Here is a 27,747-nt window from a genome sequence, read left to right as displayed (position 1 = left end):
TAATAATAATAATAATAATAATAATAATAATAATATAGAATTTATTAATGATAAGTTTACTGAGTTTGCATAAATAACTGCAAGGCAAACATTGACAAATCGCAGTGCACATCAAAGAGAGCAGAGAGACGAATGTTACCGTTTTAGAGCATTGCGCGGTTTGTCCCTCGTCGGCTGCTGTAAGCCGTCCAGGAAGTCAGGCTATTGCTGTATTGATTTCATTCATTCAATACATTTGTGCATGTAGTGTGAATATTACAACATTTGGTAATAAGTTCATTCATTCAGAATGCGTAGGAGAGCTGAAGCTCCGTCATCAGGCAATGAACCTGCCGTTGCTAATAATAAGGTAACGTAACGATAGCAAGCTGTTTGTGGCTACAGGTGACAGTTCTGCTGGCGAGTATTAGCTGACTGAGTCTACAAGCTAACGTGTCACTTTGTTTTCGGTTAGGTAGATGTCTGCTGGTGATATTTATATTTATTTGCTCTTACAGTGGTTTGGAGCATGAACCAGTTTCTGTCAGCTTTCCATTATTTTGTCCAAAGAGAAGAGGAGCCAAACCCCTTAAACAAAACTGCACTATTTACAGCTTTGTTTGTTTGTTTACGGCTTACTTACGGGTTATCTAATGAATATTTTACTTTCAAACGAATCATTGGCAAGCGATCCTCAAAAGAGAAAAGGAAAATAAAAAAGAATGAATAAACGATCTAAGCAGTAACACTTTTGGGCCTGACTCTACGACTGAGGTTAATAAAATCCAACCTCCACACTTTTGAAACATTTCAGTGTTTAATTATAAATCGAGATGTAGAAGTGAGTGTGCAGTCAACGTTACATTTTCTTTTTTGCATAAATGAGGTTCCGGATCAAAGACGGCCCAGCCAAGCTGAAGTCAAAGGCAGTGTGTCTTACAGCTCCGTGCTCGTCAACATTGGGAAGTGTTTGCTTGTGATCATCCTCGTCCCTCCGTTCCTCAACTACGCCTCCCTTCAGAGAGAAGCACAGATGCTCTTGCCTAAAGGTTCACTCATCTTAAAGTCGTTGTTGCCAACATCAATTTTATGTTTTTCTGCAAAATGTAATGTCATTACTTATTAATTGCGTAATTTAAACAGTTATGAAGTTCTCAAAGCTGAATGAGAAGCACTCAGCGAAGCCTAATCTTTGATTCAGTTTTTTCCCCATGTCTTACATCCAGATGGCCAGATTGTTGATGTTGGTTTGGGTCAAAAGATGCATCTTTTGTGTAAAGGACGAGGAAAACCAGTTGGTAATAAGCTGCCTGTATTTTGTTTTCAATTAGTTTTTTCTGGCACATGGCTCTGTTTTTTAGCTAAGCTCTGCCTGATCAGTCTGTTTTCCTGTAGTTATACTGGATGCACCAACTGGAATGTCCTCAGATGTTTGGTTTCACGTTCAAGAGAATGTTGCATCGCTGACAAAGGTGGGGGTTTGACTCACTCACATTACAGAATTAAATGGGTGTCGTTCTGAATGATACTGTGAAATGTTATAGCATTTTATTAATATGACTGAATTTAATATCTCTAAATATCTGAATTAAATAGATCTAGATTAGTCATTTTTGCCATATGCTGTACATTGAGAGTCAGTCAGTCAGCAGTCACACTGGCTTTCCCTCTGACCACCATGGTGAACTTCCCCCAGAATCTGCGACTACAAATGTGGCTGTGTTTTTGTTGTTTGGGTCGTGCTGGGACAGCCCTTGCAGTATCTCTGCCAGCCTCTGTCAGCCTGGTCTTTCTGCTGGCAGAAAGTCCAGGCTGACAGCCTGCCCCATGTTGTTTGTCTGAAATGTGACCCAGATGAAGTCATAGCCATGTTGCGGAAGGGCCTGACACATAAAGTGAAAAAAGACTGCATAAGCAACAACAAGAAAAACAAACATACAGAGCAATGTTTACGCTTGTATCTGGATCTTTTTAGGGCTACTCAGCCATCATGCATTTTTAAAGCGCTTGAACGCAATAAGGCAGGTCTGGACTGTTCTGTAAGGTGAGCTTGGTGTGACTGAAAAAAAAATCTTCTCGCTGTCCTTGTTTGTCACGCTGCTCAGGTGTGTACATACGACAGAATGGGCCTGGGCTTCAGCAAGCGGCTGATGCAGAATGAAACCACGGGAACAGAGAAGGTTTGGGACATGTCAACGACTGGACGGTGAGCGTGCTGTTTTATGAGACCGTCACTCTGAGCGGTTGTAACTATAGACGGCATGTAGAAGACAGACATACGCAATACAGAAATGCACTAAACCTGCACTATTTGTAGTAGGTGATGGGAGAGACAACTCTGGTTGTGAAACACATCAGGTAATATAGAAGTTTATGAGAACGTGCTCCACCTCTCACTTGAATTATTACATCACGAAACATTTTCCTGATCAGTTTGAGGTCACAACCTCTAGTCTCAAGTCATATTTAATATAGCAGGATGTTGATTGTTGATTATTATCCCATTTAGAGTAAAATACATGATAAAGCTTGGCTTGCTTTATTGCTTACCTAGTGGCTTGTTTTCCCCTTGTTTTTCAGTTAGGGCCAGCAATCTGTTTAATAATAAATAAATAAATAAAAAAGATAAAATAGCCAAAATGCCATATTTAAGCCTTTAAAACAATAGTCTACAAATCAGTGGGTGACCTCATCGTAGCTGCAAGATTCTTGTATATGCAGTCTATATTTGTGACATTTAAAATGTGTGTTAATGCCTGCTGCTGTGCAATAATTTTACACTTTAAAACTGCGTCACAGTTAGGATTTGTCTTTTTAAATTCTTGTAATTTTCTTTCTAAATGAATGAGTCTGCTGTTTTTCACTTGCGGGGCCTCCTGTCTCATATATAGGCTGTTGTTGTATTTGTAAACTCAATTTGTATAACTTTAAAAGATGAATTTTCTGTAATACTGATTGCAGGAGGCCAGCATCTGTGTGGAACATACCTGGTTTAATGGCACCTTTTCAGTTTCTATGGCGACCTCGTGTAATGTTTGTATCGGTGTCACTGTCAGGTCATTGTTTCTCAGCGGCGCACGACGGAAAGTGATATGGGATTTTGAATGCCCGTTTTATTATAAACCCACGGTTGATATCTTCTCTTCTTGCTAAAATGCTAAAGGAGTTATTTAAAACCTTTTCGCACTACTCTGCTCTACATCACACGCGTTGGACGAGGTGCTCAGTAGAAGAAAACGTACCTGTTTTGATGATATGATGAGGCTCGTGACTGATCTCAGTCAGAGTGAAAGCAGAGACAGCGGCAGCTTTTCTAGCACGCTAACCTCCCATCAGTTTCCCATTATACAAGAGTGTTACCCACAATGAGTAAACAAACAGAAGAAGCTGCTGGCCACTCAGCTTGACAAGCTCTAGCTACTGGGAGCTATGGGAGAGAGACAAGCGAGGCAAGCGCGCTTCCAGCAACAATAGCAGACTGTGGCAAGGAGCGTTATGACACAACACTGTCTGAGATGAAAGGAGAGCGGTTGCTTTCACTTTGGTATGTTTTTATTTATGTCTATTTTTTAGGTTTGAATAAGCAAGCACTGCTGACTTTGTTGACCCAGCGGACCGGTTAGCACTGTCGCCTCAGTCCTGGTTTTAAATCTTCCCCGGGGCTTTTCTGTGTGGCGTTGTCATGTTCTCTTCTCATGTCTGTGTGGGCACTGCAGCTTCCTCCCTCAGTCAACATTTTATGACGAAAAAAACCTGTCATCATCAACAACCATGCCATGCTGAAAATCACCTTTCTTCCCTATTATGAATCTCAAATTGAACTTAAATTTTAATAATCTTCTTCGTCTGTAATAATCACGATTCATCCGACTTCTTTGGAACTGTGATCTACAAGATGTTGAATCATGGGGTTTACTTTTTCATTGGACTGCACAGTTGTCCTGTGTATACTTTCTTTTTCACATGATTATCTACTGAGTAAATCAAAGAAAACAGAAAGACAGAAAATGGGGAATATTCTACTTTTCTATCTATTAAAAAACTGAGAGAAAACCCTTTAAAGGTTTCTTGGCAACAGGCAATGTCAGGCATTAATTTTAACCACTGAGCAAAAACGGGCCTTCTTTTGTCTCTTGCAGTGAAGGAGAACAATCCTTATAAAGCATTTTGTTTGTTTGGTATGGTTTTACCTTTTTAGACAACAATTTATGCAACCACTCTCCAGAACATTTAACTCTTTGTTTCCAAAAAGAAACATTTTGCTTCCTTGATGTGACACAAAGCAAAGACCCCAGTACAATAACATCGCAGATTTCACTCGGTGCGTTTGCCATAGCAGAGTAAATATTCACAGGGAATCAGTATTACTTTGATAAAGTAGCTGTTTGGGACTTCTCATTAATGTTCTAGCCGGAGACTGATGTGTGCACATCCTGCTGAACACACTCCAGGCCTCCCCTGCGTCACGCAGCCACAGGATTGGGCTCTAATCATCCTCTCTCTGACATCGTAATGCGTTTGTCGAGCCTTAAATCTGCCTAAGGAATGAGCAGCCGTGATTTGCCGACGGTCAGCAGTCTAGTTTAGTTTGGCGTCCAGCCCGGGGGAAGTGGTCGGCTGCCTGTTTGAGGTGCAAGCAATCAATTTCCCGGGATTCAATATCTGAAGAGGTGTGATGACTCCCTAACCTTAACCCTGTGAGTCTTGTGAAATCTCTTCGTTTCAGGGTGACACCTTGGGTTTGATTTATTAGCACAACAAACCCGGGACGAGCAGATGGCTCTCGCTGCGCCTCATGTAATGATGATGCTCCCCCTGATGATTTAAGTTTGCTGGTGATTGTTTTTCCTGCGGTGTTTTGCAGTGGAAGCGAGCCAGCAGTCCCCCTCCGTAATGCTGTCATTTGGGTTTTTCAGCAGTGCTGTTTATTTTGGTGCCAGATCTGGAAAATTAGACATCAGAAAACTAAAGATACTGCTGATTTGATTTTTTTAAAAACTGTTTACATTCTTTATTGTAAGATAGAACTGATACCCTTTTGCCTTTTCTCTTATTTAGATTATTTTTGCCTCTTAATATAATAATAATAATAATGGAAGCAGATTAGAAATTAATGACATTACTGCAGTGCCACCTAGCTAAACAGATATTTTAGCTAGGTGGTGCATCCTGGTTGTGTGCAGAAGCTCACGAGTGTTGCTGTCTTCCAGGATGGTGGATGATCTGCACCGGCTTCTGGGGGCTGCTGAGATAGTCGGGCCCTTTATCCTGGTGGGCTCTGAGCTTGGCGCACTCAACAGCAGATTCTACACCCACATTCATGATGTGTAAGTACTGCAGACCAAAACTGAGGATTTTGGATGAGGATTGGCATCTAATCCTCCACCCACACCACTCAGTGTTTTCTCAGAGTTACATCAGTTTGGTCAGATTAAACACAGTGATGCCAGTATTACATTATGGAGAAGCGGGATGGTCTGTTTAAAAACTTTAGATTTAGTTTGTTGTTTTTTGGATGAAATCATCTGTAAGTACAACATGAATTCTCTGCTGAAGGAATGCATTTTATACATGCAGTCATGCAATTGGTGCAGAAGAAAGTACCTGATTGTGTTTGGTACCAATTTTCTACAGAGTTTACTTTGCAAAATGAATTGGGAACCAAAATCACATTTCACTATTGATCGGTCTGTTTGGAAGCTATTTGTCGAAAGGAATATTCAGACTTTATTTCACTTTGATTTGGCCACAAACTGAAGTGATTTCCACATCTCCTCCATAAGTGGGAGAGAGTAGACCTGAATGCATTGAACAGGCTATAGTGACAGCAGCACTCCTTTATATGAGTGTGCACAGCTAACATGAAGAAATCCTGGCTATGTTGAACTTGCTTCATAACATAAGAAAGCGGCATTAATAGCAAATTTCAACAGTCTGCGGATCAAAATCATCATCTTGTGCATCTCCAGGCCACTTTCACCACAGCTGCTGTTTTAGATGAAGAAGCGTGATAACTAAAAACGTAAAAACCCTCAGTTGTCAGTTGTGTATATTGGTACACGAATTTAATTGAATTGTGCTCTTAAAAAGCTTTAAAGGAAACCTGATTATGGACATGTGTAGGTAACTTTCTTAACATTAGCATCAGTAGTTTAAATGTGATGTAAAACACTTTCTGCCATGGTTCTTTACTGATGGTTGGAATGGTTTTGGTCCCAATCTGTGAAGATGATTGACCATGATGAATGTAGATGATAGCAGAGCTGGGCGAGGGGAGAGGAGGGTAAAAATTGGTGTTGTTGTAAAAGCCTCCGCTTTCTGTCATCAGCTGTTAGTTTGATCCACAAAATTGCCTCTATCATTTTATGATAAAATCTCTTCTAACAGCAATTTCAAAGATGAATATATACAGTCAAATCTTTTAAGTAAGACTGCATGCCTGAAAATTTCAGGGTTGTGGAGAACCAGCTCTCATCATCAGCCATTATCACTTTTTGCGTGACATTTGGAGATATCGAACAAATTTAAATTAAATTTGCAGTTCTAAAGGAAGCTGGATGTTTGCTTTAAGCCCACGTTTAAGGTCCGTGGTGAAATTGCAGGGTAGGCCTCAAAGTGAAAATGGTTCGAAAGGGGCTTCTAGGGAGCAGCTCCTTTGGAAAGTGCCCGGACGCGTGGCAGAAGATGTCCTTGAGGGGGATATCGGCCAAATTTAAATGACTTATTTTGGGGAATTTTAGCGGCTGATTAAATCACACCTTCTGTAGCTTTTTGTCCTGGGACACAAAATAAAAACTTGGAAAATGTATAACTTTAATCTGTATCTTGCAAGTCCCTCAACTTTGTCCATGCTATATGTTAGAGACGACTGTATACTGTGGATTAAGACATACTACACCACCAGCCTACTGTGTGAGTAACTGACTTAAAGTACAGCGCTGGTGGTAATGAATGTCATGCTAAAGATAAGACAAAAATAAAATGTGTGTTACTATTTAAGAGTCCTTCATGTCCTCAGCAAAATTTAAAGAAAGCTCATTTTAAAATTGGTTGATAGACATTTAGGAGTTCTTGACCTCGCATGTTAAAATATATCCCAGTATACGGTCCCATCATCTCACATGACTCACCCTTTTCAGAGACAACGAGGTGATTAACGTGACAAGCAGCCCGTACCAGGGATGAAAGATTTAGGATTCAATCAGGCACAATGTTGCTGCTGTTAAGGGAGAAAATTAAGAAGTGGTGAGCAGATGACACCTTTCCAAATGGAAATATTACCTCGGGATCTGGTGTATGCGTGTGGTCATCTGTCTGTGGGGACAAATCTCCAGGAAGACAAATGAGATGGCGCCATCCATCTCAAGCTCATTACTTCCCAGGCCAGGAGGGTAAAGTGGACAAGAGTAGTCAATGAGTCGTTCTTCATCCGACTGTGTGTGTGTGTCCTCTTGTTGTCCTCAGGCAAGTGTCAGACCTGGTGCTGATTGATCCCATCCCAGAGGACATTTTTGAAGAGGACAAGTGGAAGGAGTACTGGTGAGTTTGTAGTGGAAGGCTTCAGAGGACTGAGTCGGAAGAAGAAAAAAAAGTAAAGATGCAAAGGAGAGAGAGAGAAGATGGAAACATGTCGAAGAAGCAAAAACTGGGAAGGGATGTAGAGTGGGAAAGAAGATTGAGAAAAGAGGAGCGTGGAAAAGGGAGCGAGAAGGATGATAACAGCTCTGAGGGGCAGAGAGGAGGCAGATAAAAAAGCGAGAGGCAGGGAAGAGGTGAAAAAAAGGGAACTGTATCAAGAAAAAAGAGGATTAGCATGAGGGGAAGGGAGGCAGAGGCGCTAGCGAGTCAAACTCTTCCCTTACTGGCATTTATGGCAAGAACAGTTGATTATTTTTAATGGGTGGGGCTCATTAGCATGATTAATTGGAGGCCACAGAAACTCATTAGCTGATTGCACTCACTTGAGCAGGGAACAGATGAGGGGGAAGCCGGGGTTGTGGTGGTGGTCGGAACTGAGTGACAGACAGTGGAATAGCTCTGCTTTAATCCTCCGAGCGATATATGTCAAGTCAGTGTCACAGCATATATCTCATTATGCATTAATTATCATACGCGAGGTGTTAAGTGGGGGGTTGGTTGTTATTAATGATAAGCAAGAGTTCAGAGCAGGACTGTTGGTACCAGGTATGCAGTGCTAACTGTGTTTGTTTACAAGTACGGAGCATGGAGTGAAGCTATTAAAAGGTATTTCTCTGCTGAAGAGATTAGAATTAATCAGATGTACAGTTTTGCCACTGGGATGGCTACGTGATAAACAAACCTCTAGAGTGCAGTTTTAGTGTATTTGTTGTCACCAGGTACAAAACAGAATTTCATGCTCAAAACCTGAGAGACATTATTGTTTCATTGGTAAATGATTTGAAATGTATTTATATTTATGTGCATTTTGTTTTCTTTACGTGGTCTTGAACAATAGTTCTTCAGACTTTCTGAAGGTCTCTGAGATTTTCTTTAGACGTTGGCTGCTTTTTCACTCACTCACAGTCCAACCCTTAAATCCGACCATTTCAGTCAGAGTCAAATATTAAATATATTTAAAAAATATTTTTTTGTTTGTTAAGCTACTTCAGATGGACCAATGGGTCATTCAAGCATAATTGAATGGTTCTAACTAAAGGAGTGAACCAGCGTGGTGTGTCCACATAATAGACAACACAGAACCCAACAGCCTATACACCAGCTTGTTTTAAAACGCATCATTTTTTTGCATTTCGAACATTTTTGAACAACATTAAGACTGTCTGTTTGCAATCAGTGATTCCCAAAGAACTATTCGCTGAAAACTCAGCTTATCTTTCCATGGTGTGCAGTGTGTCCTTAAAATAATGAGGAAACTGGACAAGTATAGGACAAAAGAAATGTCGGGCCATCTGCAGAACCTAAATGTTGTGTACTTAAGAAATAGAAGAAAATCCAGCAAAGACATGACACAGCCCTTGAGATATTCATCTGGATGTTCAGTTGATCTTTCTATTGTTTACTGAAGCTTCATCAGAAATGGTCTCAGTGGCTGTCAGGAAGCTATTCTTCAAATCAAATCATCAAATCAAAATTTATTTATATAGCACATATTAAAACAACAGTGTTGACCATAGTGCTTCACAGTCAGTAAAAACACGAGACAATTAAAACAAACAATAAAACAGGACAACAAACAATAGGTAACAACACAATAAGCTAAAACAGCCAACTAGTTAGAATCAAAGGCCAAAGTAAAAAGATAAGTTTTAAGACGTGATTTAAAAGACTGGATAGACTCGGCAGTACGAATATGTACAGGGAGGTTATTCCAGAGTCTGGGTGCCACGGTTGCAAAGGCCCGGTCTCCTCTCGACTTCATTCGAGACCTAGGTTGCATTCTTAAGGAAGTGAAACAAGGAAAAAAGGCCTCATTACTAAACTGGACTGAAAGTCAGTAAGAAAAAGTCTGATGGAGCGATGAAAAGATTTGACAGTTGCCAAAATTGAATTATGAGTGTAAAAAGTTCCCAGCAGAGCGTTGAGCTGTGTGAGGTGATCAGATGTGGATGATTGGTGTACACTGAAGCTTGATTAAAGAAGTCCATGATTTTTTACGAGTACTGTGGTAGAATTGCTTTGGTATAAATTGTTTCCACCATAATTTTATACTTTAGACACGCTTTCATTAACATAACTGAATAGAAATGAGCTTTATAAAAATAACATTTTTTTTATTTATTTATTTTTTTCACCAGAGTTGATTAGTTAAATCTTAATTAAATTCTGGCCTTATTAGAAATCAAACTCGCTTGTAATTATTCACAGTTATCCAAAAGTAATTCTAGATTTATGCCCCAATAAAATTAATTTGTATCGTACAAAAATAATCATTTTGAGGGACTACATTTGTTTAGCATAAAATAAACTAGCCTGAGACTGAGCTTTGGAGAACCACAAGTTACCATTAAAGGTTTTAAATTGGCAAATAAACATGTTTATCACATCTTCGTTTCCTGTGCAAAAATTCTGCTCGTATATCTTTGTACAGATATAATTAATAAAGGATGCAAGGAGAGGCAAATCAGTTAGAACAGATGCAGACGTAAAGGACTGCGTATGGCATAAGAATGTAAATAACAGGATGGTAAAATCAGTGGTGAAAGGAAGGTTATTTAGTTGTTCCTAAGAAATGTTGCAACCACAGCTCTGTCTGCCAGTATTAGGCCACAGCCTGTATAAGGATGAGTGAAGGCAGATAAGAAATGGATCCCTGAAAATGGCCTAATTTGTACGGGACTCAAAGTGGAGCAGCACCATTTATCAGGGGTATGTGTTCAATTATCCTCTGATTAATAGGCATTCATTTCACTGGGTACATGACACGGCAGCAACGATCCAATTACTCTATGGCTGATTTCATTTATATATTGCTTCTCCAAAGACTTACATTTAGTCAGTTTAAAAAAACAGCTCCATCATCTGCGCTTTGATTTCCATGGATGACTATGTAGGAATGAGGGAAACTGCACGAAGACCCAAAGCATGTTCAGCACCAGTCCGCTCACGCCAGCGTCACCACACCACTGACATTCTTGCGTTACTTCATCATTTTCCTTGTTTTACCTTGTTTGTTTCACAAACTTGCATGTCTTCTCTGTCTTCGATGTAGATTTATTAGCTGTATGACGTCTTATATTATTTGGTGGACATGATAAGTAATGCAGGAGGGAGCAGGACTGCACCTGAGCAGGATTGTGGGGAGACCGTATCAGCTTTGCTCTGGGACTGGAGGATTTACACATCAAAGACCAGCTCATTAACAGAGGCTCTCTCCCAAAATTAGTTCTGTTACATCCTACAAAATGAATCGGCCCCATCTCCTGAGAATGCCATGTGTGTGTGTTCGTGCGCGTGTAGGCGTTTGCTTTTGCACACTTGTTGTAAAGGGTCAGCTTTCTTACTTGGGATTTTGGGCTGCAGACATCGCAGCATGTGTCGCTTTGCTTGCGAGCATAGATAATACCGCCTGATGAAAAATCAAGCAGAGGGTCTATCATTGAGATTAGGAGAAGCCTCGGCGTACGTCTGGACAAATTGCATTCGGCACAAAATGCAACCCACGGGTCGGGGTCACTCGGCACCATCCGTTTTTGTTTCACCAGTGTGAGCAGAGAATCATTTTCGTCTTTCCACTTGAAAAAGGAGCCTTATTTCTTTAATTTAAACCAATCTCTCAGTATCTGTTTGTGTGAGCATATTAATAGATTGGAGTGTGAAATGCATTTCTGAGGCTTTGGTCTTGCTTTATCTGGACTTTGAATATAAAGGCTTTTTTTCATAGACTGAAAAAAAATCAGATAATCTTTTATTTTTTATTTAATCCATAACAGCAGCATTACATGACTGATTGGTCTGAATACTGAACGTTTACTGACAGTGATGTGATCCCATGTAGTGATCTCCATGACATAATCATGCCCATTTTTAATCCAGTGCTGTGTCAGGGCATTAAGATCATGGGCACTCAGTATTCATTTTTCAGCCTTGAGATTTCTCCAGATTTTCTGAATCTTTTGATGATATTATATCCTGTCAATGAAGCGATATTCAAAGAAAACCGTTCTGAAATTGTTCCACAATTTTAGAGATATGCTTTTTTGCAGTTAATGAAACTGACCTCTCTAAGATGTTCTTTTGCTACCCAGTCGTGTGACTGACATGTTGCCAATTAAAGTAATTAGTTGCGAGATGTTTTCTTTTAGTACAACTTACTTTTCCAGCCATTTGTTGCTGCCGTCCTAATTTTTTCAGATGTGTTACTGCCATCTAATTCCAAATGAGTCAGTATTTTTTCAATATACCTTCTCTATATTTATTCCAATCCTCTCTGTATATACCAAATCCCTGTAATCTTACCTCGATATCAACTACTGGTGTATTTATAGGTAAATAATACGTTAAGCATTTTCAGATCGCACAGCACTTAATTCTTGCAGCTTATTTTGAAGGCTACAAATATTCAGATGAGCAATTTTTAAACTTTTCTTTTAAAGATGTCTAATAGCTTATAGTTTAATTCCACTGGCATCCTTATTTTAATATTATTACATTAAGATGAGCCACCAAAGTTTCTCTTACAAAGAGCCAAGCGTAGCCGCTTACAGCATAACTGCCCTTTGCTCCAGCGTCGAGTTCAAGTTCAAACTTCCTGTAGCCGTTTCAGCAACACGGTTTATAAGAATTTGTCCTTCATGTGCTCACACACACCACAAGACACATCCAACAAAACACAACAAGGCAGGTAAAAGTTCAAATCTTTTCTTTCTCAGTCATTCATAAACAGTAGTGTGTTCCCATTTTTTTTCATGATGACTTCCTGATCCTTGATCTACAGGAATTCACTAAGATGCTTCGAGCTCTTATCTACGTCTCTTAACTTTCCCCAGTCTATGACTTTGTTCAGTTTGAACTTGATTGGCGTCCGTTTTTAGCCTGGTGATTAGTAGTTCACTCTGAGCAATCTCAGGTTATTCCATCAATCATGTCATTCCTTTTGCTTTGTTTTTTTTTTCAGCTTAATCCAAACACTCGACTAGGAAATTGGTTCTTTTGTTTTATGAATCAAGTATTGTATCTGTAAAGAATCTAAATGGTGATTCTTCTCTTTTTAACTCCTCATACATTTTCTTGCTGAGCAAGCATTTCTTTGAGAAAGACCGAATGTACAAACTCTGCCTCGGTTACAGTCCTCTCGTTCGTCCATGTTGTCTGTTTTTTCTCATTTCCTCTCTTTCTCTCGCTCTGTAATGATGGATGAAAACTGTGCTGACAGTCAGACTGCCCTGACTCTCTAGATGGCCATTTAATGATCAGAGATTCCAGCTGGAATGAGACAGATTGGTTGGTGTTAAGTACCAAAACAGTTACACTAACAATGCTGCATTTAAAGCAAGAGTTTTGCTGTGGTTTTACACACTCCTGTCTTCTGCAGCCAGGCGTGCACACGTGTGATATAAAACTAATTTAAGCCATTGGGAATATATTTGCTCAGAGAGCAGAAACGGAGGGGAGTGGTCTTGTCTAATGGGATGGTCCTTCTAATGAATGCTGATTGACTGACAGACGCTCCGTTTTAATGTACTATTACTGTGTTTAGTGTAACTCAGTCCTCAGAGGAGCACTGCTTGAAGATCTCTTTATCCCTTTCCTCTCAATCTCAGGTCTTTTAAGTGTTTCTAATTATTAGGTGTGTTTTTAGTTTTTGGTGTTTGAATCTATTATCATGTTTAGAACAGAAGAATTCCATCTGAGACCGTCCCAACAAGTTTATGTGCGCGTGCTGTATAAATCCAGCATATTTTCAGTGCATTCTGTTGCTGTAAATTAGAATACATGATGCATGTAAAGAGGAAGATGAAGGAGGTTGTTCTGTAGAGTGTCTCACTGTGGGCCTGACAGCTGTGGCAGTGGGCCTGGATCTAACCCTGAGTGAGTTAAGAGTCCCAAAGTGAAAATGACACTTTGTGCACCATTCATCATCCCGCTGCTCCACAAAGCACGGACACAGACAGACTCCGAGTCATGATAACACAAACATTTATGCATGCACGTACTCTATATTTGCACATCACACGCTGCTGGCCGCACAGCGTGCCGCGTTGTGCAGCAGTTAGACACGTTTCGCAGCTCACCTGGAGCCTGCTCTGCATGACGGGCAGCGTATGACTGTCGTTTTGATTGACGACCCTTCGGCCGCTCACAGCTGCTGCTGGCGTGATTTATAAGCCAGACAGGTTCAGTCCAAGTGTTTCCATCCCGTCCACCCTGTACTTCGTTAGTGGATAAATTTACAGGCGTAACAGAATTTTCTCTCCTCCCCCCTACTTCTGTATGGTCCCTTCCCTTATTGTGATATTTAAACCTTCCAATTATACTCAGATTGCTACAGCAGTAATTTAATACTTTAAGTGGCGTTATGTAATCTCTGAGCTCTCTTGCTCCCTGTCTCCTTTATCCTTCGTTGGTAAACAGCAGCAGCAGTGACGACATGCCCACTTGCCCCCTCAGAGCCCATTCGCTTTCAGCGTCAGTTTGCGTTCAATAACTCACTGGAGAACAGCCCTGCTCTAAAACCTCCTCGGGGATCCTCTGCTGAGATTGGCAGCAACCACCCAGCCCCGGGCTGCTGTATGGTGGGAGCAAGGGAAGGGAGTAGAGACTATATTTAATATGAGGAAATATGTCTTGGGGTATGTTTTGTGACATGATAATAAGGCTAGTCAAGTTACACAACACAGTTTCTTCACATATACAGCATGGGTTCTCATCCATTGCTTCATAAGTGTGTCATTCATTATGAATCACACTGTGGTTCTGAAATGGCTCCCACTGTGGCAAGAGCTTCCTGCTGTCTTTCCCTGACTCAGCTGTTCACTGAATCCCCGATGAGTCAGGAATGCCAGTTAATTGTAATTAGAACCACTGTAAGCGTAACTATTGCTGTTATGCTGCGCTAATGAAACAGGGCTGTCCCGGCCCCTGTGTATTTACCCCAGTGTAACCTATAGTATTGATGCAGGGAGGAGGAGGCAGGGAACTGACCGTGGTGCAACACTGGCACCTTGTGGTTGTGCTCAGTATTACATGTCTGTGTTTAACTTTTCCTTTTAATTTAGACAATTATTCCAAGTTATTATGCTCTTATTTCCTGTTTGGAAGGATTCTTAACACTTAAGAAAATGTTTTGCTTGCGAGGTTTCAAAGTGCGTCTCGTACAAATGATGGGTTGGTAATCAAGTGAGATGAACTGGCTTCCAGAGCTGGAAGGAAATCATGGATATTGAGGACTGATTGAAGACAGTGTTTTTATTATTGTTATATGTTATTCATTAGAAAAGGTGAAACGTTCAAAATGAAAAGTAGGATGTCACAGAACCTGGCAACCATCTTGGTAATGCCCCTGGGCACTTATTTGTATAGTTATTGAATCCAGTATTTAAATGAACGTTTTGAATTTTAGAGCTTAATGGCACTGGAAATAAACAACAATAACAACAAAGCTGCATGTATAGAATCACTAGCCAAATCTGATTTGGGGGGAAAAAAATCAAGATATAAAAAATATTAAAAAAAAACTCTACAAGTTGTTCTGAAAACAGAGTATGGACAGAATCAGCATCTCATACTCAGTTTTCCATTATGGATGCAGTAAGATGAGAATAACTGTAAGTGCTCTGACCTACACCTTTAAAACAATAATGAGTAAAAATATCTGCCAGCACATCGTTGAAAGTGTCGTGAATCTCTGCTGTTTGCCTGCATGCTCAGATTTTTCCCTGCGCTGTTGTTAATTGTCTCTTTGGGCTCAAAGAGCTCTCCCATACATTAGTGTTTGCCGAGTGCTGTCTCTCCCGCTCTAATGTCTCTGGAAAAACACACATTTAAGTGGAGCTAAGGGACTTTAATATGAAATTGGTTAGCAACAGAAAATCTAGCTGGAATTCTTTTACTTTGTCAGTGAACGTCTGCCGATCCTTATGTTGTATTTCCTACCTTCCTAAAGCTAGTGTACTCTCTTTTAACGTGTAGTATGTCCAGAGAGTATTCATAGCACTTCACTTGTTTAACATTTAGTCATGTTACAGCCTTATTCCAACATAGATCTAATTTTCTTTTCACTTTAAAATTCTGCACACGAGACCTCGTAACACAAACTGGAAAGGTTTGGTTGAAGTTCTTGCAAATGTTTTCAAAATATAAAACAGTACATCAGTATCAATAACCTTTGTTCAGTACTTTGTTGCAGCAATTACAGCCTCAGGTCTTTCTAAATATGATGCTACGAGCTCTGCTCACCTATTTTTATTTATTTTTTGGCAGTTTCTCTTATTCTTCTTTGCAGACTCTCTCATCAGCCTGGATGGGGGAGTGTCAGTGCACAACTATTTTGAGATCTCTCCAGAGTTTTTCAATCAGGTTTAAGTCTGGGCTCTGGCTGGGCCACTTAAGGACATTCACAGAGAGGTCACTTCTTTGTTATGTTGGCTGCATGTTTAGGGTTGGTGTCCTGTTAGAACCTTTGCCCCAGTCTGAGATCCAGAGTTATCATCAAGGTTGTCTTTGTACATCATCTTTCCCTCAACCCTGACTAGCTCCATGATGCTGCCACCATCACACTTTACTGTAAGGATGATGTTGGCCAGATGATAAGCAGCGCCTTGTTTCCACAAGACACGACGCTCATCATTCAGGTCAAAGTGTTCAATCTGTGTTTGATGAGACCAGAGAATTTTGTCATGGCATGGTGTGTGAATATTTATGTGCATGTCATATTTCTATTTTAAATCGTTAATACATTTCCAGCAAACTTTTTTCTCTTTATGGGGCATTGTGTGTAGAATTTTCCAGTGAAAAATTATTTCAATCTATTATGGAAAAAGGTTGAACTAGTGAGGCAGTGTAAATACTGTCCAGGTTTGCTGTAAAAGATGATAAAACATTATAAGAATCAAACATAAAACCCGAATGTTGAATGTTAAAGGTAGAAATGTCCAGGTGTGATTCATTTCTATGTACTGAAGTATGTTGGAAACAGTTTGAATGTGAGTAGTGCTGCACAACACAAGGAGCATGCCTGTTTTATAAAGGTCGGGTTAAAATGTAAAGGTTACCTCACTCGTTTTTTAATGTGTCGCAAATACAACGTAAGAAGTGGCAAAATGTCACTGGGCTGAGGTCTTACTTTTTTTCTGTCCTTGAAGGAGTAGCACTTCCTGTACTGGCTCGTTTTTCATCAAATGTTAGATTTTCTATATTATTTCCATGTTTTAGTAAATTTTTTGGATGCATACAAAATATATACAAAAGGACAGTTTATTCAGGCTGGGCTGATTAATCTACACTGAAAGAGTCAGAGATAAAGGCCCCATCACGTCCACGTTTATACGCCTGCCTTTTTCTAATGGTCTCTACCATTTTTTTTTTCTTAAGAAATCTTCCTTCGGCGTAATAGTTAGGTGAGCCCTCTGTAATAGTCCGTGTTTAAATGTTCTGTGCTCATTGTAATAGTTGGCAGAAGCTCGTGTAATAGTTCGTGTTTTGTGTGTGAGCAGGCTCTCAGGTAACAGAGGCCCTGCATATGAAATGAGATGGTAATGAGGAGGAGGAGGGGAGCCTTATCACTATTGGGCCAAATTCCGACAGTGAATTGCGCAGTTGTAACAAAAGTAACAGAGCGTCCATTCAGCCTGCACTAATCCAGATGGGAAAGTCAAACAGCAGAAAGTCCACGGCACAAACTCATTTCATCACTTTATTAATTTAGATATTGCCTCCTCGCTCCTGTGGGGAGAAGGGAGAAAAAAAAAAAAAAAGAGCCCCTCTGAAATGACCAACATCGGTGAGGCGTTTTGCTCTACATGGTTCCCCCACTTCGTCTCCTCCCGTTATCTGTTTAATTCATCCCGCCAATCTTGGCTGTCTTTACCCACTAAATTTCCCTTTGACACGCATGCCTTGCTTCGCATAATCCTCACTCGGGGGCAGAATTAAAAATGGAAAAAAGAGGAGGGAATAGGACAGGTGGCTGGAGAATCCTTGAAATAATGTTCAATGCCAGACCCAGCAATGATTTGACCAGATTCGAATTGGAAGGCTGATAGGGAGATTTTTTTTCCACCCCCCCCCCCCCCCCCCCCCCCCCCCCCCCCTCCCCCCCCCCCCCTCCCTCCTTTATTTTTGGAACCAAGGGGCAAGAAAAGGGTGACAGGTGGAAAATGTGCAGAGAATGAGAAGTCCCTTAAGAGCCAGGTCGAAGAGTCAGTTCTAAATTGTGGTGCCAGAATGACTTCAGGGGAAAACTGTGGAAAGGGAGATGAAAATGTCAAAATGTCACTCTCCGGAGGTCTGATTTGAAAAGTTTTCTCTGTCTACTGAAGACTGAGAATTAGAGCAGTAGTTTCTTTTCTCCCTCTGTCTGTATCCATTATTGACCTGAAGGGCGCGTTTCTTCCACCATGAATATGGCAGATGTGTTATCTTTACACAGCTGCTGGTGGCAGCTGATCGTGCTTTCTCTGCTGTTATTTATCAGCTTTGTCTGACCAATCAGCGGTGATGTGCTTTGCTGGAGCAGAGCTCGATATGCCAAGCTACAGTTCTTTGGGTACCGCATATCAACAACAGGTCAGATGGGTTCGTTTACACATGAAAGGTGCATGTTTGTGTTGGTGATATGATGTGAGCAGGATAATGGAAGGGAAACCTACATGTTGTGAAGTGCAGTTTCTTTGAAGCAATGCTGCCTTGTGCTATTATAATTCAAGTATTGGTAAGTTTGTGGAAAAGAGCTGATGACATTTTTGATTTATCTGAGGTCAAAAATGTCAAGAGTCTAAAGCCATTCTAGTGGCTTTGTTAGGTTGTGTAAGAGTGTGTGTGTATGTAGGGGGGTAACACTACACGATGTTTGGAACTTTAGGTCAGGGGTTCGACTTCCAGCTGTCACAGGCCAAGAGGCAATGTACACCCTGGGCAGGTAACCCGTCTGTCACAGGGCTAACACAGAGAGACGGTCAACCATTCACACTCACATTCACACCTGCGGCCAACAATTAAGCCACTAACTGATTGTCTTTGGACTGTGGGAGGAAGCTAGAGCACGTGGAGAGAACCCATGCAAACACAAGGACACACGGAATGGCTCCACCCAGCTGGTGGATTAGAACCTTCTTGCTTTACATGCACACTGAAATGATGACTTCATCACCTTGATGCTCCAAAGTCTTTCTAAGTGCAGAATCGGACCGTGAGCGGTCACAGACCCTCAACTTCGAAGCAAGTGTTTCAGATGCAGCAAGACAGCAAATTCATTGGATGTGATGACAGTAATTTTCTTGCTTCAGCCTTCAGTGTACTGCAGCATAAAAGAAAACGACCCTTCTCCTTAAATATTTGTACAATAATACTCAATAGACATTTTCCTGATCAGATTATGGTCTCTCTTGCTAGTTTAAACTCTTACTAAATACAAGATGATGTTAATTTTATACAGGTAAAGCAGGGTTATACTTTACGGCCCTGCTATCTTGTGATTTACAAGTTGTTGCTGTATTGTAGTGACTTGTTGTTGTTGTTGTTGTTTTCATATCTGATCCTGGTTTACAAGCCAAAATTGCAATAGCCAAAGGACTCAAAGAATCCAATTGGTCACCCTGCAGTGGCTGGGAAGCATATAACCACACATTAAGTGCTGGCCAAATTAGAATTTCAGATGAAATTCAAATTGTAGTTCTTTTGTAGCCATAGGGAGCTAAATTCACATGCATTTGACCTAATGAATGAGATTTGTGCATTTTCTGCCAATCTAAGAATGCCTTTTTTCAGTGATTGGTCTACTTTGCTCCAGCCTATTTTGAGGACCAGAAAACACATGAAATATATGATAGTCATACATTCTTGAATACCTGGATTTGCCCTTTTGTTTGTTTTTTTTATTCTTTGTTTTAATAATTTAATATTTTGCAGTTGAAAAATTAACAATTTCTGTTATTTTTTTAAATCCCCAAACCAATTATTCCATTTGTAAAATGATCAATACTTAAGTGTTTAACCGTTCCTTAGCTGGGTGTAACACAGGGGCTGAAAATGTATAGAACCTGTTCACAGTTGTTTCAGATGTTGGAACAGATAGGGCTATAACAGTGCTGAAATCGGATCCAGATCAGACTGAAACAGGTAGGAGTGTCTCTCCGTGCAGGGGTACAGATCTGCAGTGTGCGTGCTCTATGTAGGGGCAGGGTGCGGGGCACGGCAATAGCGGCAGCAGTGGCGAGTGGCACTATTGATTGGGCTCTGCAGGCTGAAACCAGTCAATTCAGAGCACCAGTGAGCCGAAACCGATTGGGGCTCCTGAGTTACAAAATCCTGCAGCTCTACTTCTCTCACCTGCTAAAAAAGAAAAAAAAAAAAACGGTATTTCTCATTCCCCAGGCAAATGTTTTCAAAGACAAATTTTAAGATTCATGGTTGAAAAAGACTTGAGGAAAAGCAAATAGTATGTGTGACATCGCTGGAGTTGTTACGTGTGGCCTTTCTCAATCATGGCACCATTCAGAGCCTTAGCGTGCTGCTTCACGGTTTAAGACCATCTCACTCATTTACAGCTGTGAAGATTAGGTCTCTGAGGATGACCGCTCATTTAAAGTGTGACTGTTGTAAATTGTTAATTACATTTATTCACAAACATGATTCAGTTTTCTTATCTTACCTGTGTTATAGTTCAGAGCATGTAGCTTATAGCTTGTTTTATTGACAGAGTGCCTTAACTGCAACTGTAAGAACTTTTGAATCATTTTTCGTTTTGCTCTTTTGTCCTTTTCCCAGAAGAAAAAACACAGAACAAAGAAAAAAGCCAACTTAAACAGAACACAACACAGAATTTCAAATTGTACATATCTCTTTAACATTGTTTCTAACATGAGAAAGCGGTTGCTTTATGTGATAATCTGCGATGAACTGACATTACTACAACAAGCTAGCTAACTAATGTCATGTAGCATTTAGCAAATACGCGAGCTAAATATTCCCAATTGGATATTAAATCTGGGTTCATGAGGAGGACAGAAACATGACACTATTTTAACGGTTACTGTCACGCTGTTACCACAGGACTTTAAAAAGACGTAGCTGTTCTCCTGCTCAAGGTCTTGTCATTTTTTTCAGGTATGGTAAGGTGGTGCCTTCATTCCAAGCCAAGCAGTTTTCAGCGGCCACGGGGCTGAGCCGCATGCTGATCATACTGGGGGCCATTGAACCGACTGTGAAAGGCGAGAATGTCTCAGAAGAGGTCATTCAGCGACAGGTCAGGCTGACACACTATACAGTGTACATGCGTCTACAGTGAAGCACGTCCTCAACATTAAAACACTGAAATCTTGTGTGAATGTGACACAGCGAGTCCGGTGTGACTTTAAAGGGATTTGGGAGTATGTAACTAATGGTCAGGGTACAGAAGTACTATCATAACATGCCATCTTTGTAGGCTGAATACAGTTTTCCCCCTCCTCCTTTTTCATCTATAGCACGTGTTCTTTTAACTGAATTAAAATCAGCAGTAAAAATTGATATCTTTCAGGCATTCAAATCTTTTCCCTCTCACCTTTTCCCGTGCAGCCACAGGATGGCGCTAATGCGAGAACAATCGCGTCTCCTCCTCAGCAGAGATGCGAGTGGGTGATGATAGCAGGAGCGTTTGTCTTCATAATGTCAGAGACTGTGAATTTGGCATGATATGACACGAGACATTTTAAATAAACCAAAATTGAACCCGTCTCCTGGAGCTCATGCGTGATGCCCTGCATCTCGTGATGCCTACTATATTGTAAAACCTGGCCTTTTGACAGGTCATACGGTGAGTGAGGAAGACCCTGTTAATAAAAGCTACAAGCGTCTTTTGCTGTGTATTGCAGATGAGTTTTTTTCCCCTATAGAGGAGGGAGGAGGGGTTATTTTGCATTCATCCATACTCAGATTTGTCTGTGAATCACACATACAGCTGTGGCACTTCTGCCTGTCATGAAGTCCTGTAGTCATTTCCACGTCCTATTGAAAAACATCAGAGGCTCGGGGGTAGTAATGGATTTCGATGATGAACAACAACAAGCCAGTATCTTTAAAAGCACGGAGAAATGCTCTCTACACACTGATACCTGTATTAGCAGAAAAACAAAGGCCGTGACAGTCATGTCAGGGACATTAGAGACAGACTATTAGAGAGAAGTTAATTCCTGCTTCCTTCTTTTTTTTTTTTTAAACCCTTTAATGAACTTTGAGTGACATTTTTCTAACATCTGCTCACTCGTCTCCTGCAGTTGTCTGTGCGATGCAGTGACGTATGCTAGGGGATGAATGAGAACAGTTCGTTAAGACGCCTTGTTCTCTGCTGCCAGCCACCCACGATTTGATGGCAGCAGTGATGAGGGACCTATTTCAGCTTTTCAAGTGTTACAGTTGTTGCCAAGGAGATAAGGACATCATTGTGCTTGAATTCTCCAAGGACAGAAAAAGGTTTTTTAGACGGGCTAGTGAAGGTTATAATGTACACACAGAGACTCACACACACCTACACACCGGACTCAATATAGCATGCATTCCATTTCTCAAGGGCATGTACATGTAACCGCTGCTTAATTGAACTGGACCCGAATTGTTTGCCGCAGTGATGAAAGCACCAAAGGGTGTCTGGTTTCATTGCGTGCAGGTGACAGATGAAGTTAAAGGCGAGTTCTGCTCAATTTTGCAAATTCCCGTGAATTCTGAAGCGCGGTGAACTTTTTTCAGCCTGAGAACAAGAGACAGATTTCAGAAGTGTTATCAGTTTGTTCCTTCTCTGAGCTGCTCTGCTGAATGAGATGGACACTGCCATCACTGCATTCAGATTGGCTTACTATAGAAAACGTTATTACTACTTTTCCCATCTTTTACAAATTATTCTGCTAATATAATTTTTCTGTGGCGGAAAGAAAGAAGTTGGGGGCGTTTTTGTTCTCACTGAAAGACATTGCATTGTGCATGGAGCTGTTTGTCCAAGGATCTTGGGTTTTTAGACAAACATAAAAGGTTTGTATGAGTTGATATGGGATTAGAGGCATGTGAAGACGGGTAAAAAAGGTGACTGTGGAATAAGGTTATTCACATGCCCCCAAAATTGACTTGTTAATTCTTTAATTGGGATTGCTCAATTACCCATCAGCGGGTATGGGTACCTGCACATTTATTTATTTATTTATTTTTTTACTTTTACTGTGCAAAAGTTATTCTAAAGACTCTTCAGAATTTTTTTCCATCATGCAACTCCAATCAATCTAGGGCTGCACGATTTTGCATAAAATGAGAATCACGATTTTTTGGCTTAGAATTGAGATCACGATTCTCTCACGATTTTCTTTTCCAGTATAAATATTTATTGCACTTATTAACTGCACATCAACTTCGTAACAGTTGAAACTGAACATAAAAACAATAAACAAACATAAAAACAATAAATGTCTCACGTTTTGTTGTTGCCGCAAAATGTTGTACTGCTTGAAATTCCGTCTCCACCGTTGCTCGACACTGCGTGTATAGAGCAGGTAGTGCAACAATACAAAAATAGTTGCGGGACGGCACTGTGTAGCGTTTGTCTAGGGTGTTGATCATTTTCCTAAATCCCTCGTTTTGCACAGTGTTGATGGGAGCCATATCTTTGGTCAGGTGATAAGTGATAGCCTCCGTAATTTCTTTGAGTTCGACGTGTATAGGGAAGCGCTGTATAAGGTTCCCGTTATTGGTGTTTGGGTGGATTTTCTCCTGTCACTTTCTCGTCATCCCTGACGTGCTCTCCGCTGTTTTTTCCCTGCTAATTTTAGCATCACAAGGCACAGCTTCTGTGTCACGTGGTATAAGGCTCCGCCCTTGTCATTTGTTGAGCAGGAAGAGTGAGCGCTTGTTTTCATGCAGAGTACGTCCCGGATCAAAGTGCGGTACAATCGTCGTCGTCTTTTTTTTTCTTTTTCTTTTTTTTTTAAATCGTTGTCATTTGGAAATGAGATCGCACATAAGTATGAATCGAGATCGCGATTTTCTAACGATTAATCGTGCAGCCCTAAATCAATCCCATCATATTCATCAACTAGCACCACAAAGACTCCAAACATTGATTCAGAAAGAACACAGGAAGAATAAGGAGTCCTGCAACTGATGTGAAAAATTATGTGAAAGGCAAAACACAGGCAGGAAGTTTGGTTTAGTTTTTATCTGTAAAGTGCACTTTGTATGAAGTGAAGTGTACAGTATTTTTACAAACATTAGTTTGCACATTAGTGACATGAGTTCTCGAAAGGATATTTACTTTTAGTGTCTTATAATTTGCACAGAACTTTTTATGTATAAATAATTTTTTTTAATGCGATTCATCACAACAAACTAGGTCTTCTGTTAATCTCACGTTTCTTCATTTAAGGTCTGTCCGATTCATACACTCAACAAAAATATAAACGCAACACCTTTGTTACTGCTCCCATTCCCCATGGGATGGACGTAGAGACCTAAAATTCATTCCAGATACACAATATAACCATCCCTCCCAAACAGTGGTCACAAATCAGTCCAAATGTGTGGTAGTAGGCACATCTGCTATATTGAGATAATCCATCCCACCTCACAGGTGTGCCACATCAGGATGCTGATCTGACATCATGAGTAGTGCACAGGTGTACCTCAGACTGCCCACAACAAAAGGCCACCCTGGAATGTGCAGTTTTGTCTCACAGCAAAATGCCACAGATGCCACAAGCAATGAGGGAGCGTGCAATTGGCATGCTGACAGCAGGAATGTCAACCAGATCTATCGCCCGTGCATTGAATGTTCATTTCTCAACCATAAGCCGTCTCCACAGGCGTTTCAGAGAATATGGCAGCACATCCAACCGGCCTCACAACCGCAGACCTCGTGTAACCACACCAGCCCAGGACCTCCACATCCAGCAGGTTCACCTCCAAGATCGTCTGAGACCAGCCACCCAGACAGCTGCTGGAACAATTGGTTTGCACAACCAAACAATTTCTGCACAAACTGTCAGAAACCGTCTCAGGGACGCTCAACTGCATGCCCGTCGTCCTCATCGGGGTCTTGACCTGACTCCAGCTCGTCGCCGTAGCAGACTTGTGTGGGCAAATGCTCACATTCGATGGCGTCTGGCACGTTGGAGAGGTGTGCGCTTCACGGATGAATCATGGTTCACATTGTTCAGGGCAGATGGCAGCTGAGAATGTCCCAGTTCTTGCATGGCCAGCATACTCACCGGACATGTCACCCATTGAGCATGTTCGGGATGTGCTTGACCGGCGTATACGACAGCGTGTACCAGTTCCCACGAATATCCAACAACCTCGCACAGCCATTGAAGTGGAGTGGACCAACATTCCACAGGCCACAATTGACAATCTGATAGACTCCATGCGACGATGTGTTGCACTGCATGAGGCAAATGGTGGTCACACCAGATACTGACCGGTTCTGGGTCCCCAGACCCCCAATAGCGCAAAAAACTGCACATTCCAGGGTGGCCTTTTGTTGTGGGCAGTCTGAGGTACACCTGTGCACTACTCATGATGTCAGATCAGCATCCTGATGTGGCACACCTGTGAGGTGGGATGGATTATCTCAATATAGCAGATGTGTCCACTACCACACATTTGGACTGATTTGTGACCACTGTTTGGGAGGGATGGTTATATTGTGTATCTGGAATGAATTTTAGGTCTCTACGTCCATCCCATGGAGAATGGGAGCAGTAACAAAGGTGTTGCGTTTATATTTTTGTTGAGTGTAGATGCAGCCTCTATAGGAGCTTTCAGCAGTGGTATTTAACCACACAAGCCACACATTGCTGCACATCAGTGAGCCTCGGTTGATTGAGACCATGCTGCCGGTTTCACAGGTTGTCCTTCTTTGGGCAACTTTTGGCAGGTAAACTGGAACAACATGGCGACAATTGCAGATGTTATCACCCAGTTTCTTTGCCATCACAAGTTGGCCAATGTCAGAGTTGATCAGATACTTGTGCTGCCCATTTTTATTGCGTGCCTGAGAGGAAATCAACGGTCTGTTCAGATCTGTGTTTGGCTGGAGTAACTAAATGCTTTCAGTCTCAAACGGGGAGAGAATGTTTCACCTGTGCAGTTTTGATGAGGTTAACAAGGATACGGTGGATGTTTGCACGCATCTACCTGAATGGTTAGTTTAGTTTTTGTTAAATAGTGACCATCAGCGACCGTGTTTTTTGTTTGTGTTCTCTTTTGTACGGTGGCCCTGAGAGGTCAAACGCTCCAACTTAAGAAAACACCAGCAAAGAGAAAAATGCTGCAAAAGCTCACAAAACACAACTGAAGTTTTTGGGGAGATGATAACGTGACGAAAGTGCAGAACCGAAAAGTTAACAGTAAACAGCGAAGATGTATCCACAATATGTTAGGAAAACGTGATTTTAAAACTCCCATTGCCCTTTTCTCCCTCACAACATCGATGAACTCTCTGAACTTTTAAGCGTGCCTCAGTGCAAACCTTCACTTTATTCCTTCTCTGTTTTTTTTCCATTTCCACTGTGTTTGTGTGTGTGTTTTATGTGCTTTGGCAGCGTTTTTCTATTTGTTGGTGTTTTCTTAAGTTGGAGTCCATTTGACCTCTCAGGGCTGCCATACATTTCTGATAACTGTGGAAATTCTTTGTTTTTGTTAGCCTGTATTGATCTTTCATGGGTTTTTTTTTCTGTTCCTACAGAAATACCTACAAAGTAACCCTGCGCACCAAAGTGCTGCTGTCGATGAGCATTACTTTCTGAATGAAAGTGCAGCTCAAGTAAGGTATGGTAAAGATATGTAGACGCTCTCCCCCTCCAGATTTTTCTGGATGGTTTTGCACATTTGCATGTGGAATTCAAAGTGAACTTCAAAAATATTAAACAAAATTATTATTCTGTTTTTTTTTTTTCTTTTTTTCTTTCAAAGGGACATAACAAAGTTTAAGCCCCTCTCCAGCAGGACATCAGTGAGCGTGCTCACGGGGGACTCCTTTGACATGCAAATGCCAGAACACCTAAACCGAGTGAGTGCCTTTACTGTAACTGCACAACTTCATGCTGCATCATTAGGTCTGGTACAGTGACTGAACAATGCTCTAATAACATGGTAAATCATATTCCCCATGCACCAGATGGTAGCGAAGCTTCAAAAGAGGTTTCTGGAGGATTCCTACCCGTCGGCCAATCACATTCACATAAAAGGAGCAGACCGGCGAATGATCTACAAGAAGCCATCTGCCATCAGCCAGCACCTGAGGAAGCTAGTCAACCAACGACAAGCCAAGCAGCAGAGCGAGTGACCCGTGTCCAAAATGTAACTACACCCCAGACATGAATGGAGTAATAAGACAATCAAGTTACTTTTTTTTTTTTTAACATTTCTTTGCAGCAATCTGGAACGATTGTCTACACGTCTGCTAAGGTTCATCAAGCAGTCAATTTCAGAACACACTTTTTTGCAGAGCTCTGCTTCATTGGAAGCTTTTTAATTGAAGATAACTGGAGGGTATTCAATGTGATGAAGTATTTCCTGTCTTAGATTCATCTTATCTTTCAAGTTGTTATTTCAGGCTCTTCACCTGATTGGCCAGTACCAAAAAAATTAATACATTATTCCTTATCAATGCAAAGGCCACACACACGTCACCGCTCAACCGGATACCTTTTTTTTTTTTTTTTAATCTCACTTGGTTCTGTCTTAATATTCTGCCATGTTATAGCCACAAGGGAAGATACATGGAGTCCTCTTGCACTGCTGCATCACTTCATTTTGTTACTCGCATATAGCTGACCTCCTGTTTTTTGGACTTTTTTTTTAAAACTGCAAATGTTTTTCAAAAATAAATCTTTATATATATATATATATATATAAGTGTTTGTTTGTTTGTTTGTTTGTTTGTATAACACTGCAGTGATCTTATTTTCTGGTATAGATTCATGTGAAAGAAACACCAGAAAGCACTGGTTTATCCTGAGGATTTAAGTTTAATTATGACACCACATCAAAATAAAAATTTCCAACAGATCTGGAATTTAATTCCATCCATATACATGCATAGCAACAACGTTTTAAGAAACATTTTCTCCCATAATCAGGACATTGGAATGATCATTTTACATCAGTATCCCC

General features: G+C 40.9%; 1 protein-coding gene across 1 annotated transcript; it reads left to right on the top strand.

Moving 5' to 3' along the window:
- Positions 1–169: 169 nt before the first annotated feature.
- si:dkey-122a22.2 (uncharacterized) lies at positions 170–27,474 on the top strand. The gene is made up of 11 exons (XM_004541606.3): positions 170–349; positions 866–1,028; positions 1,206–1,277; positions 1,375–1,451; positions 2,085–2,185; positions 5,190–5,306; positions 7,444–7,518; positions 20,722–20,860; positions 26,318–26,400; positions 26,545–26,641; positions 26,750–27,474. The coding sequence occupies exons 1-11, from the start codon at positions 290–292 to the stop codon at positions 26,915–26,917; spliced, it is 1,152 nt and encodes a 383-aa protein (XP_004541663.1). The 5' UTR covers positions 170–289; the 3' UTR covers positions 26,918–27,474.
- The last annotated feature ends 273 nt before the right edge of the window (positions 27,475–27,747 follow it).

Source organism: Maylandia zebra, linkage group LG11 (assembly GCF_041146795.1).
Source record: "Maylandia zebra isolate NMK-2024a linkage group LG11, Mzebra_GT3a, whole genome shotgun sequence".
Classification (NCBI taxonomy): domain Eukaryota; kingdom Metazoa; phylum Chordata; class Actinopteri; order Cichliformes; family Cichlidae; genus Maylandia; species Maylandia zebra.
The sequence above is the reverse complement of the archived record's forward strand: the minus strand, read 5'-3'. Positions and strand labels throughout refer to the sequence as shown.

Excerpts from the sequence above, each read along its gene's own strand:
- si:dkey-122a22.2 (XM_004541606.3), top strand. The coding sequence starts at position 290 with ATGCGTAGGAGAGCTGAAGCTCCGTCATCAGGCAATGAACCTGCCGTT. Across the intron at positions 1,029-1,205 it reads ACAGATGCTCTTGCCTAAAG|ATGGCCAGATTGTTGATGTT; the intron begins GTTCACTCATCT and ends TCTTACATCCAG. Across the intron at positions 1,452-2,084 it reads ATGTTGCATCGCTGACAAAG|GTGTGTACATACGACAGAAT; the intron begins GTGGGGGTTTGA and ends CACGCTGCTCAG.